Here is a 14497-nt window from a genome sequence, read left to right as displayed (position 1 = left end):
TTTCTAGTAGTGATAACCACTAAAGAATCTGGAGTGGCATGTCCTTTGATGCGTTCCATGTCATTTAAATCGCCTGCCATTTCATCCTGTCATTTTAACGTGTAATTTTTTTTACCCCGCTCCCGCGCTTATTTTTGCATATTGCCTACCTGCCGAAACCCTTAACTGCCCTTTCACACCCAGCCACCCCCCTAGAGCATATTCATTGTAATATGCACATTAAAATGCCAGGGGATGGAAATGCAGGCTATGAAAGGACGTCGTACCCTTTGATGCAGAAAGGGTCGGTAGGTGAAGGACGAAATAACTTCTCCACCTTAGGGTTCACCGCCCTGGTTTGGGCTGGAGTCAACAAGGAAGGTGCCAATCTCCTCTTAATAGAGTTCAACAAAGGGGTGGCCTGGCTGGCCAGAGGTTTTTCTTTAAGTATATCCCCCACAAAATCAGAATCTGATAAAGCTTCTTGAGTGGCGATCTGAAAATGGTCAGCCGCCTTCTTCAAGATGGCTTTAAAGGCCATTTGATCGTCCACTGGGGAGGCTTGGCGGGCCGGCGTGGAGGGGGTGCGGGGGGGGGGGAATCCATGTACAGGGCATCAGGGTCCTGGGTGGGAGAAGGGGACGTCCAAGGTTGAGCACCAACCTGACGGCTGTCTTCCTAATGGACTATAAAATCTGCCCGTCATCCACATTGTAGTTTTCCAGAAAGGTGGCATCCTCATCTTGATCATGTGTCCATAATATCTGTGAGGAGGACACAGGTATACTCATGTGGATCTTCCAAGGTCCTTTGAAACTTGGATACAGGCGTAGAAGGAAGGTCTTCGAGGTCTTTTGGGAGCAAGCTTCTCAGAATAAGGGACATATTTTTCTAATCTGTCCATACATCCCTCAAATTTCTCCCTGGTCCATGAGGATGAACCAGAGGGGTCCAGGGGAGGAAAGCGTTCATCATCTTCCCTGTGACATCGAGATTTGTCCCCTAATGTACTTGACAAAGGCACAGGACTCTCAGCCTAGTCCTTGCGGGGTTCGGGGCACTGTGGCGTGTCTATCAGGACATCTCTAGGCCATTCTTTGTGCTTCGCCGCCTCCTTCGACCGTTACTTCAGTCTAACTGCCGAGGCAATCCTTGCAATGCTCTCGCCAATGCTCAGGGAATCTGGTCGATCTAATGGCTAAACGGTGGATTTCGTCGCCACCAGGTGATCCAGAGGCTGAGCGGTGGATTTCGGCGCCACCAGGTGATCCAGAGGCTGAGCGGTGGATTTCGGCGCCACCAGGGCTTTAAGCGACATCTGCGCGTCCTCCTGGAGCGCTTCGACGGGCACGTGTCTTTTAGCGTTGGCACCCTTTACTTTGGATTGCCCAGTCGCAGGCCGCGGCTGCTGGGAAGGCTGCCGATCAGAGGATCCCGTTGAAGCTTTACGGTTCCGTTGGTGCTTTGGTACGCTTCAACAGTTCTGTCGAAGCAGAACCTTGGGTTGTGGGTTTGGTGTTATGATAGTGTCTGCCCCTGTCGCTGGGTGTTTTCCCCATAGTGTGACTCGTGTCAGGCCGGGTGGGGTGGGGGAAGGGCGTTGTTGACTGAGTGCTGTCCGCCGTTAGGTCAATGGTTTCCGACACGGAGGCCTGGTCATCGCTAGTCCCCCAATCACTTTCGGCGGTTGCGGCAGGGGAAAGACCATTCGGCCTGCGACATGCCGTGGGCCGCCCACCGCTTCAAGCGGCACTCCTTAAGCGTCTTAGGGCGCAGGAGTTTACGTGTCGTGCAACCCGCTTCGTTGTGGTCGAGGGGAAGGCAATTGTTGCACCGAGAGAGCTAGTCTTTCCACAGATATTTGGCCCTACACGAGGGACAAAATCTAAATGGCATCTTTTCCATAGCGAAAGACAGGTACAGCGATGACAAAACACAGGGAGCAGAGAGGGTGAAAGAGGAAAGGCATACTTGTAAATAATATGGCCAGCCCGACCCCACTCTCCCTACTGTATAGGCCGGCCAGAAAGCCCGGCCACGTGAACGGCAGCGCCGCTGGGATCAACAGGCATTGAAAGTCTGCAGCAGTCTTCTGCATGGTTTTACAGGATTCAACTTTCTAAGTGACTTAGCGGGAATAAAGACAAAGTTGATAATTATGACAATAACGCAATCTATATGTAAGAGGCCCGCATTAGGGCTACCAGTAATCTGAGCGGAAAAAAACAATCTTTTTTACACGTCACGTTAGGGATAGTGTTACAGGCACGCCTATGCCGACGTCCCCCTTCGATCCTCGAAAGACAAGATGCAATACTCTGCGGTTACCACTGGATGTCGGACCATATGCATAGCATGTGATTCTAAGCAGATTAACAAGCATCATATATGGTATTTACTTACATTTTGCCGGTGACGCAACCGGATCCCCCAACCTGCAGAGCAGTGCTCTACGACACAGATTTAAACACGATTACAAGCTAAAAGGAACTTTTTCTGCCATACAATATTCTTTTAAATCCCTCGCGAATACAAGTGTACTGCCCAGGTTAAACTGCTGACGTGCCACTTCAAATGCAAGGTTCTCGGTTTACATTTTAGACAGGTACCTCACACTGGAGTCCAGAATCAGCATCAGTGCAAGCTCACTTAACTACCGTGCAAAGCCTTCTCCACCTGGTGATCAGCTTTTCCTGACTTGATCTGGCATCTCAGGTAATCTCAGTAGATAGGACCATGACGACGACAGCAACACTGACCTATTTTAAATGCATGAATTAGAACCAGCCAACCTGACTGGAACTAGCACAAGGTGGTCATAGTATTGTTTTGGCCTTTTCAGAGTACCATTCTTTGAGACTAAGACAAATGGTGAAAGCAAAGCCATAGTTTAACGTGACCAAGACTACGGTTAATACGAATCAATGATTGGCAGGCTCAGTGACCACAGTCAACAACCAATGGTTAGCCATGTGCAACATACCTGCTCTAAATCTGTATTATAGTAGTATTGGAGAACACAATATGTAGGTTGATGTGACAAGAGCATTGATGCCAATAATTATGATATTGAACTCTGCATCTTCTAATTCAGCCAGAGCATGGAACATGCTCGCATGTCCGTTTTTTCTGGATGACTGACAAGACTATAAAAGCCCATGAATAGCTATTAACACAGTAAATGTGTGTTCCATCTAATTAGTAAAGATGGTTCTTCGACTTATTAAAAAGGTCCACACAAGACATGTGTAAAGACTGGAGGGTGTGCCTGTACTCCTGCTCTCTATATGGCAGAGGAGAGGCACAGAGAACCCCAGCCAAGATTCTCAATAGGGTAGCGGAGGTCGAGCAATCGAGGCCTAGCTTCTCAGGAGGTGATGCCGGCTGGTTCTTAAGAACAGTGTAGTCCAAGCACCCACAAAGGAATGTCCACACACTTAGTTAAAACAAAAGTCTTAAGCAAAGGAGTGTTGTGGTTCTAGTCGTTGATGGCACGGCATCAAGCGGTCCCTGCTTCTGGGCAACACGGCTTTGATGGGCCACCATCGGTTACAGCAAACCTGCGAATCCTGGTCGAAGACGGTGGACAATGTCCGGTGGTTATCTTTGTTCTCCTCGGCGGTCCCAGTCTCCGGTAGGCAGCCTTTCGAGGCTCCGACTTCCAGGGAGCCTCGCTGAAGGTTAGCGGTGCTCATTGGTCCTTCGGAGCACGGGAAGAGGGCGCCTAACCAGGTCCTCTCTTGAATTAGTCTCAACGGCATTCGGATTTCAGCGAAGAGAGACAGCAGTCAACCTTCTTCAGTTTCAGCTTCTGAACAATTTCTAGCAGTGAGAGGCCCCCAGATATACTAGTTGATCTCCCATTCATTCTGCTGGGTCACACTCAGGCAACCAATCACTCAGAAGGGCATTCAGCAGTCAGCCAATCAAGCATACAGTGCGTTCAGGCCAATCTCCTCTCTCTCAGACACTCACAACAAGGAATGTGTATTGGGACAAGTACCCAGGCATTCAACACTATACACTGCATTCATACCAGTTTCGGGCAGGGCTAACTCAGTCAGTGTGAAGCACCAGAAACCAGACATCCACAACAAGAAGTGCATATTGATCACACTCCATTCACCCAGGTCCCACCCACAGGGTGTACCCACAACATCCAGTCACTGGGAAGGTTACAGCCAGTCTGGCCTGGACTTCACAACACCATCCTATATGAAACTTCAACCCAACAGCCAGTCAGGGGGAAACGACAGAGTCTTGGCTTCCCAGGACTTTGGGAAAACAAGGTAACAGGCAGTAGAAAGCAAGTGGGCACAGGGGCCATCTGGTTTCCTATCAGGAACAAACGGATTCCAATGGCAGGGCCTGGGTATCCGAGCACCTGTCAAATTCAGCATGGAGCTGCCACCAGTCCCTACCCTGCTCCGTGGGCCACACACAGGTGCCCAAAGCATACACTAGGGGAAGGGGGTTCTACCCTCACCTATGGGTGCCATAAGGCAATCAGATGGGTCTGTACACCAAACCAAAAACAGGAAGAGCTGCACTGCCAGGAGTCCACATGGACTCCTGGGCAGAAAACAATACAGAGCACAAATGAAAAAGGACTATAGGACAAGGACAGTGAGGCCCTGGCCCTCCAATGCATTTCCAGCATCACAATATGGATAATCACACCAATGTCTTTTCTGTTGCAGAAGGAACAAGTTGATTACCTGTAACTGTTCTTCTCCAGCATGGGTCTGGCATGGATTCACATGCTCATGAATATTCCCCGTCAGGCTGTGAATCCTCGGTAAAGAAAAATCAGTATCAGTTTAGTTTCTGATCTGTCTTTCGTAGTAGTAACAAATCACTGATCTCTGCGTCATACTGACCACAGCCAATGACTGCCCTCTCCCTAAGCCCCGCCTCTGGCAGCCATCTTCAGATTTGGTAGCACGTGAAGTGGCAGTATGACCAAGTGAAGAGCCGCAGAGGGGTAGCATGTGAATCCATGCCAGACCCATGCTGGAGAACAACAGTTACAGGTAAGTAACTTGTTCCTTCTCCAGCATGGGGTCTGGCATGGATTCACATGTTCATGAATATAAGAATACATAGCAGTACACACATGCACAACCACGGGAGGTGGCAAAGGCTCAACATTAAGCAATACAACAACTCAACATTAAGCATCTCTTACCTCCTCACCAGGCTCACCTTAAGCGAACAGGTTGCGCAGCACTGCTTGGCCGACCCTGGACTCCTCCCTGGAATCCCGATCGACGCAGTAGAATCTCGTGAAGGTGTGCGTCGACCTCCACGTAGCAGCCCTGCAGATGTCCAGCAGGGGCACACCAGATAAGAACGCCGTAGTAGCAGCGATCGCTCTGGTCGAATGTGCTCTCGGACGGCCTGGCAGCGGTCGGTTAGCCAACCGGAGGCAGTGCATGATGCAGCCGGAGAGCCATCTGGAAATAGAAGACTTTCAAAGAGCCTTCCCTTGATTCACAGGTCCAAAGTTCACGAATAGCTGTGATGTCCTCCGAAAACTCTTTGTGCGGTCCACGTAGAACTTCACGCTCTAGCCACATCCAGCGAGTACAAAGTCCTCTCAGCCGACGACGAAGGAGCCAGGAAGAAAACAAGTAACACCAGGGGCTCGTTAAGATGGAAGTCCGACGGCAACGTTGGGCATAAAGGAGGAGTGCGTCCTAAGCACCACCCTCGAGGCATGGAAAGTCAAGTACGGTGCTTTGGAGGATAGGGCCTGGATCTCTCCCACTCGTCGTGCGGAGGTAATGGCCACCAGCAATGCAGTTTTCCACGACAAACTTCATCGGTGCGGAGTGCATCGGCTCGAATGGGGGGCCCCATGAGCCTGGTCAGCACCACGTTAAGTTCCCACGCCGGGGCCGGGGCCTTCACCGGCAGGAACGACCGGAACATAAACTCTTTTACCAGTCGATGGGACCACAGGGACATCCGTCCTGTGGTTCTGGTATATCTGGAGATCGCCGCCAGATGAATCTGAATGGAGGCATGGGCTAGCCCAGCCTTTGCCAGCGATAGCAGGTACGGCAGCACTTGAGGGGCCATAATCCGTAGGGGGTTGATCTTCTGTGCTCGGCAGCAGATAGAGAACCTCTTCCACTTATGACCGTAGCATTTGAGAGTCGAGGACGACCTGGCCTTTGCAAGAACCTCTCTGCAATCGGCCGGTATATCGTAGCCTCCAAACTCTAGCACTGCAGGAGCCAAGCCTGCAGGTTCAGCGACGCCGGGTCGTGGTGGAAGATGGCGCCTCCTTCTCTGGAGAGAAGGTCAGCGTCCGCCGACAGCTTGATGGGAGGGGACGTTGACAAGTCCAGAAGGTCCGGGAACCAGATCTGCCTCGGCCACGCCGGTGCGACGAGGATCAACCTGCACCGGGACCTCTTGAGCTGGTTGATGAGTCGAAGCAGCAACGGCAACGGAGGGAACGCATACAGGTATAGGCCATCCCAGGGGAATGAGAACGCATCGCCCATGCTTCTCGGCTGGAGAAACCTGCTGGCGAACCTCTTGCACTTCGAGTTCGTCGCTGTTGCGAACAGGTCGATTTGAGGTTTGCCCCATCGTCGGAAGAGTTGATCCACCTGATCCTGGCGCAGTTCCCACGTGACACGCGCGCAGCTCCCTGCTGAGCGAGTCGGCGATGGTGTTTCTTTCTTCTGCCAGGTGGAAGGGAACCAGGAATATCCCCTGAGCGACCGCCCAGTGCCACAGATCCTGTGCTTCCTTGGATAGCCCTGGGGATCTGGTGCCTCCCTGCTTCCGTATGTAAAACATTGTTGTGGTGTTGTCCGTGAATATCCGCACCACCTTGCCCTTGAGCGATGGGAGGAACGATTTGAGAGCCCAGAACACGGCTCGGAGTTCCAGGACGTTGATGTGCAGGAGCCTCTCCTCCGGGAGCCAGAGGCATCTTGAATGGAGATCTCCGGTGTGGGCGCCCCAGCCTTCCAGGGAGGCGTCCGTCGTCACCGTCTCCTGGTACGCCAGTGTCTGAAAGTCCTTGCCCGCCGTGAGGTGCGCTTGAATGCCCCACCACAAAATCGCCCGCCGCAACACCTCGTTGAGGGGGACCCTGTCTTCGAAGGTGCCCGTCGCCTGCATCCGACAGTCGTCGAGAAATTCTTGAAGAGGCCGCATCCGTAGTATGCAGAGGCGCACCAGGTAGATGCAAGAGGACATCATCCCCAGGAGGGACTTGATGGACCTCACCCTGGCCACGCCCCTGGCTAGCAGACGCTGCACTTTGCCTAGAATGGTGTTCGTCCGTTCTTCCGACGGTGCCGCCAGGCGCCTCACTGTATCAAGCTTCGGTCCCAGAAACAGGGCCACCTGCGACGGCACCAGGTGGGACTTTGGGTAATTTATGGCGAATCCCAGGTCTCTGAGTAGTTGGATGGTCCTCACAGTGTGTTCGACGGCGAGTTCCCTCGTCCTTGAGCAGATGAGCCAGTCATCCAGGTAAGGGTAGACGTGAATCCCCTGCAGGCGCAGCTGCGCCGCCACAGTTGCTAGGCACTTGGTAAAGACCCTGGGGGCCGACTTCAATCCGAACGGCAGTGCTCCGACGACGAACCTGAGGAACCTTCGGTGACTTTTGAGGATGGGAACGTGGAAGTAAGCATCCTCCAGGTCCAACGAAGATAGAAAGTCGCCTTCCTCCAGCTGTCCCAGCACGTGCTGGAGGGTGACCATCCTGAACTTTTGTGACCTGATGTATTTGTTCAAACGACGAAGGTCCAGGATGGGGCGCCAGCCGCCCGTCTTCTTCCTGACGAGGAAGTACCTTGAGTACACCCCGGAGCCTCTTCGGGACAAGCTCGATGGCGCCTTTCCTGAGCATCGCCCATACTTCCAACAGCAGTTGCGGGACGTGATTTTCCTTCCTGGCCACAGGTGGAACGTGAGGGCACTTCTTCAGGAATTCGATAGAGTGTCCTCTTGCCAGGGTATCCAGCACCCAACGGTCGGTGGAGATGGACCTCCACACGCCAACGAACTTCGTCAGCTGGCCTCCCACCGGGGTGCTTCGGTGGGGGCCCGAGGCCACGGCCGGTTCAGTCCTGCTTGGAGGTGGTGTCCTTGCCGCCCTGGCCACCCTGCCGACGGCGTCGAGGCGCTCCCTGCTTGCCGCGACCCCTCTAGGCCTCCTGAGACGAGGAGCGTGCCGCCTGGCGGTAGGACGAAGAGCCACCGCTGGATCCCTTGGAGGCACCCTGTCTGCCTCCGGAGCTCTGAAAGGACCATTGTTGCTGAAGGGCTCCTAGGGCGCGGGCCGTCTCCGTGTCCGTCTTTATGGCTTGGAGGGATTTGTCCACCGCCTTCCCAAACAAGTTGCTGCCGTCGAACGTCATGTCCAACACCCTTGTCTGGACGTCCTGACGGAAGTCGGTCGCCCGGAGCCAACCCCGTCGTCGTAGGCAAACACCGTTGCCCAGCTGGCGGAACCCGATATCGGCAATATCGGTTGCCACCGTTATGGCGTGGTCCGACGCCACCTCGCCTTCTTGAAGTATTTCCAGGGCCTCAGACCTCTTGTCGTCCGGTAGGAAGTCCAATATGGGGGCCAGCTTAAACCAGAGCTCCCTGTCGTAACAGGCCACGATCGCCAGGGCGTTGGCCGCTTTGATAGTCGTCACCGCCGACGAAATGACCCGCCGCCCCATGGCATCCAACTTCTTTCCCTCGCCGTCTGGCGGGGAATTCGACGTCAAGGCTCCTGACCCCGCCGCTTTCTTCTTCGCCGCCGCCGAGACGACCGAGTCTGGCGTTGGCTGGGCCCTGAGGCACAGGGGAGCGGTTTCGGGGACCCGGTACTTCTTCTCGTACCGGTCCCGTTTGGCTGGTGCCATGGAGGGGTTCTTGAGAACAGTCAGGCCCTCCTCCCAGATGTCATCGATTAGAGGCACCGCGATGACAGTCTTCCTCTTGGCCTCCCGGCGCTGATAGAGGAAACCTTCCTTTTTCTGCTCCTCCGGGCAGAGCTGGAACAATTCGGACATCCTGGCGATCATGGCGTGGAATGAGCCAATCTCGTCGGGCGGCGAGGCCCGGGAGACGGGAGACCTGTTCCGTCGTCGCCCTCAGAACCCGTCGTCGAGCCCATTGCACTGTCATCTCCCGACTCGTGGGAGGATGAGGAGGGAACTGTAGGCCTTACGGGGGCGAGCGGAGGAGAGGGCTGGGTCCTCTGTCGTTTGTTCTGAGGACTTCCCGACGGGCCAGGTTGCGGGTCCTCCGGCCTGGGCCGTGGTAATCTCGTCCTTATCTCAGAGCATAAGGACTGGATCGCAGACAAAATGGCCGCCGAGCTATCCTGAGGCCTAGGTTCCGGCTGCGCCGGAAGGGAAGGCTGCTCTTCCTCGCCATAGTCGTCTTCCTCGGTTATCTCCCGAGGATCTTCCTTACGGGATCGAACCTTCTCGAATTGGACTTCGAGATTCCTCACGGCCTCGGTCAGTTCCTCCTCCGAGGCTGACTCCGAGCTCGAGGAGGCTACCGTGCCCCCCCCCTCGCTTCTTCCATCATGGTGGCCATGATGATGGGCTGAAAAGAGGATTCCCTCCTTGGCGACAGGGAAACTAGTCCCGGAGGCAGTCTCCGCGGGCGGGCTCTCTGCCGGCTTGGCCAGAGTCGCCGCGATCGCCTTGCTAGAGCCCTTTGCCTGCTGGGTAGGGGCCTTCACCACCTTAGGTGCGTCCCGGGCCTTCTCCTTAGGGGGAGGGGCGACGCCTCGCTCCCCCTCTTCCGAGATCGGACGGGGCTTCTCCCAAAGCTTACCCGGGTTCTCAGACTTCCTCTTCCCCGAACCGGAGCGCTGGCTCGTGGTTGACGGTGCCGGGGAAGGCGCGCCTTGCCTGGCGACCGAAGAGCCCGACCTTTCGGCGCTCCCGGAGCCAGCGGACTCGCAGTGCTTGGCCTGGTGTTGGGCCCCCGTCGCCTGGGCACCCGCACTGGACTTAGAAGCCCGCTCGGACCCTTTCTTCTCACCCGTTGAGCTCTTCTCCAACCAGCTGGCGAGACGGGATCGACGGTCCCTCATGGTCCGCTCCGACAAGTTCTTTCAGAACTGGCAGTCCTTCTCTACACGAGTCTTGTCCCCATGAAGACAGTAGAGGCATCGCGAATGTTCGTCCTCAAACACATTCTGCAGCCCGCATCCAGGGCAGCTGCGAAACAGCTTGGGTCCGGGTGACGAACTCACGTCCTGGGCCATCTCGAAGTAGGCCGCAAATCTTCTGGAATCCTCCAAGAAGTTGATTCGATTAAATCTTCACCCTTGAGGGGCGTAGCCGCTAACGGGAGTAGAAACGGTGGAGCTTGTGGCTCGATTAACCGAATAAAATGTGAAAATTCACCTGAAAAAGCGCAAAACACAGTAAAAGCTCGAGAGCTAAGCACGAGGACTCCCAACACTTGAACGTGCGGTAAAAATCTGAAGATGGCTGCCAGATGCGGCCTTAGGGAGAGGGCAGTCATTGGCTGTGGTCAGTATGACGCAGAGATCAGTGATTGGTTACTACTACGAAAGACAGATCAGAAACGAAACTGATACTGATTTTTCTTTACCGAGGATTCCCAGCCTGACGACGGGGAATATTCATGAGCATGTGAATCCATGCCAGACCCCATGCTGGAGAAGTCTCAAAACACTGGTGTTTAAGAAAAGACTGACGAGTCTTGAAAAATATAATTTCAACTGACTAATTGGTGCCTATTTGTAACGGCACATAGAATGCAGCATTCATTGGTCTTTTTCAAAGTGTAGATTTTAATTGGACAACAGTGCATTTGCTGTTCTCAGGCAGCCCCTGAAGAATTTCCTGTGTATATTATCTACGACAGAGTGGAAAGAAACCTGTTGGGATGGTGTTGATGAAGTATGAATCAGTGTGAGTGAGAGATGAGTAGGATGAACGCAGTGCTTTATGTGTTTTATTCCTTTAACTTTGCACAGCACGAGACACTTAACTATGAACAAAAAGGTTGCAAATGAAATGCCTTTAAAAATTATCTGTTAGAGCATGCACTGTGTATATGACCAGTTACCAAATAGTGGTCATTTGCTAGTCCTTGTACAAAGTCTGTGTTTTTAACATTGTATTGATATTACATTTTGTTACAATTTGATACCTGCCTCGAGTTTGGTAGAGGTATTTGGCTTTCTCAAAACAGTGTTTGGTTGTGGGCATCTCAGCAACAGAGTGGCTTGCCCCCTAGCGCGTTTTGTTTGTAGTTAAAGGTTGGATAACCTAATTGAGGGATCGCTAGCTGTGGGCTTTAATTCCTTTGCACCTCCCACTTATTGTTTATGGTTAGAAATAATTAAACCAGTGACTTGCTGAAGTTGCGTGGTGGTGGACCATCAATGCTTCCCTATAGAGATTAGTGACGCAATTACTTATTGGACAACATGCCAAAGGAGGAGAAAGACTTAAGCTGACATGTATCGAAACTTTCAGACACTGGGCACATAGCTTTGAAGAACAGTGTTGATAATTCACAATGGCATCTCTAGGCAGCAGGTAATCTATTAGAGGTCTAGTAATAAAACATAACCGAATGGTGATGCTATCAATTATAGAAAGAGCATCAACTTCAAGCAAGGGAAAATAAGTTGGATGCAATTAAAATAATTATGTAGCAATATTTACGAGCATAAGAAACTGGCAGGGAAAGCCATAGCAGAATTTTTAAGAAGCGAAGTGAGGGCACAAGGGAGGTTTAAAGCATAGGGTGCAAGGCTAAGGATAGGGAAAAGAGTATGTGAAATTGCCAGTAGAAGCCTAGCAGAATTTTGAAGGAGCAAAGGGAGGGCACAGAAGTGCGGTCACAGGCTAGAAATGGGGGACAATGAGAAGCCGAACAGAACATTGTTCCGGTTTACCTTTCCCAGAGTCTGATCCAGCAGTTTCATTTCTGTTCTTGAAGCCACCTGTTAAAGTAAACCACATTACAAATAGTTCAAGAACTTTAATGCTGAGGGCAAACAAGAAACTTCTACAAATCTGAAGTATCGAGACATACAGAACATGTAAGTGGAAAAAGGTTAGCTTCTAAAATACCTCTCAACATTTATTTTTAAATTACACTGCACAGGTTTTAATCTAAAGACACATTTTAAATAACAGGACAAACATTAGAACGTGGGCTGTCCTTATTTGGAATTTATGGATCAAACTAAGCGATTTGCACACCTGACAGTTTCAATATGTACTCTTAATGGAGGGTGTGGGAGCTTAAGAGTGCATACATTTTTCACCTACACAATGATCGTCTCCTTAGTCATCATCTGGATGGTTCCCTTCAGACCAGCAGGTGGTGACGATGACTGAAACACTATTCTTTATATAGTACGCAGCATTGGGTAACGTGAGAAAACACTTATGATTCCTGCCTAGTTGCTATTCAGGACAGGCAACCATGCAGTAAGCAAGCTTGAAGGGACGATTCCTTTATTAGGCACATGGATATTCCATAGACTGCATTCAGGACAGAGCACACTTCTTGAGATGAGAAATGTCAGAAGGGTCACAAGTTGTCGTGAAAGCTTGCAAAACTTAATAGCCTAATGAAATGGAACATTATTTCACAATCAATTCACACTTAAGGGTCTGGGGAAGGAGGGGATGGTCCTGAGGGAGTGGATTTTAATATTAAGAGACCAGGCATGAGTGTCCGCTGAAATGTTGGCTAATCAAGATCTTACACATTTTCTTGAGCAATGGCAAAAAAAAGCTTAGTGCATTACTATTAAATGACTAGTGCTTGTAAATAAAATGTGGTGTAGCCCATGCAGATTTTACATGAACAAGTGAATAGGCATGTGTGCCTTTGAAAACCAATGAATGCCAAAATGGACCAACCTGTACAGACCAACCTTATAAGGAGACCTATGTCAATAGAAGAAATAACAGAATGGATGAGCACTATTTCAAAGAGAGTGGTGGAGGAGGCTGGGTTGGGATCCACATGGACATGAACCTAACAGACTCCTTTGGCCGTGGAGCTCTCAGAGCAACAAAAACATGCAAAAAGCTTGCATTTGCTTGCAACTGACAAAGAGCTTCCAATAACCCCTTTGTGGCAGAAGACCAGGAAGCACTAACAGACGAATACACTAGAGGAATCAGGTTGACATTAAACATAACTGAATTACATGCAGGATCCCCAGGTGAACCAAACAGCCCTGGAGCTCCTGACCCACCTCTCCCTAAATGCTCCACCTGAGGGTGGATCGTCAGATCAGTTTTGCAACCAAAGGGCCTACACGGTGCTCCTGTTGAGCTGATCTTAGTTGTCTGCAAGTTAAGGGGACACGTGATGTTGCAAGGATCTGCAATCCTAGAGCAATGAGCAAGTCCATCTGCTAGATAAGCACTGCCACACAGTGGTGGGTACATTATAGGTTACTCACCGTAGTGACTAACATACTTTTAGTCCATAGTCCCCTTTCCTCCATACTGTACGGGCGTCGATTCCAAGGGACGGCCGACAGAACCTTTTTCACCAGAAAAAAACACCTTCCCCTGTAAATTTAGAGGCGCGGCCCAGGGAGCATGCACTGCCCTGACTCCGTCCTCCGGCGCCACACCTCAGTCCCCATTGACGCGTCAACAATAGATTTAACATTGCCTAATGACACCAGTATTATTAGGAAGGGGGGGGGGGGGGTTAGTGGGATGTATGGAGGAAAGGGGACTATGGACTAAGAGTATGTTAGTCACTACGGTGAGTAACTTCTAATTACTCTTCTGTCCCGTATGGGCAATTACAACTGAATGTATCCCCAGGGCGGAGAGGAGACCCTCCTTAAGCAAATAGGTTCCTGAGAACCGCCTGTCCGAAAGCTGCTTCAGATCTGGTGCCAGCATCCGAACAGTAATGCTTGCAGAAAGCCGAGTGAGAGGCCCAAGTGGCCGCACTGCTTATGACTTGCCAAGGGACATGGCGCTGGAATACGATGGCCGTTGCCTTGGTACTGACTGCGTGGGCATGCATGTTAGCCCGCAGCAGCTTGTGCTGGCCCTCATTGTTAGGCAGAATAATATGCAGTACCCTTCAGGAACACCACACACAATTAAGACTGCAAGTGACAGTACAATTTCACCTTTGGTACAAGCCTGTACTACACAGTTAAAGTGGTAGCAGTAGCGGAGTAGCCAGACTTATCTCAAGGGTAAATAGTTACACAAAGGACAGCATTCACTATGACTCAAGGTTTAAGTAAAATAATATACATTACACTCTTCAGTTGTATAACATTACACTATTATAAGCAGTTTAAAAATCACTCTTAATACACCACTTCCCTTAAATTCTAGACAGGTTAAGCTCACAAAATGAAGTGGGAGCAAAATGGCACTCCCGCAATTTTAAAAGGGAGGGAAAGACAAAGTTAATAGAAATTAAGTCACACCAACAAGTACGTACTCAGGGAAATTGAATAAGAGGAACTATAGTGATAGCATCAGATAGA

General features: G+C 51.2%; 1 protein-coding gene across 3 annotated transcripts in view; it reads right to left on the bottom strand.

Annotated features, from left to right (window-relative positions):
- Window positions 1-14497, bottom strand: part of DDX4 (DEAD-box helicase 4) — a 1871246-nt gene that overhangs the window by 1264256 nt on the left and 592493 nt on the right. For 2 of the 3 annotated variants that reach the window (XM_069627287.1, XM_069627289.1), the window contains exon 6: window positions 11906-11989. In XM_069627287.1, coding sequence (XP_069483388.1) covers window positions 11906-11989 — 84 coding nt within the window. The remainder of the gene's footprint in view (window positions 1-11905; window positions 11990-14497) is intronic. The other variant, XM_069627288.1, reaches the window with a different exon arrangement.

This window comes from Ambystoma mexicanum, chromosome 6p, assembly GCF_040938575.1.
Source record: "Ambystoma mexicanum isolate Mex_15411 chromosome 6p, UKY_AmexF1_1, whole genome shotgun sequence".
In the NCBI taxonomy this organism is placed as follows: Eukaryota; Metazoa; Chordata; class Amphibia; order Caudata; family Ambystomatidae; genus Ambystoma; species Ambystoma mexicanum.
This window is presented reverse-complemented; position numbering and strand designations above follow the sequence as displayed.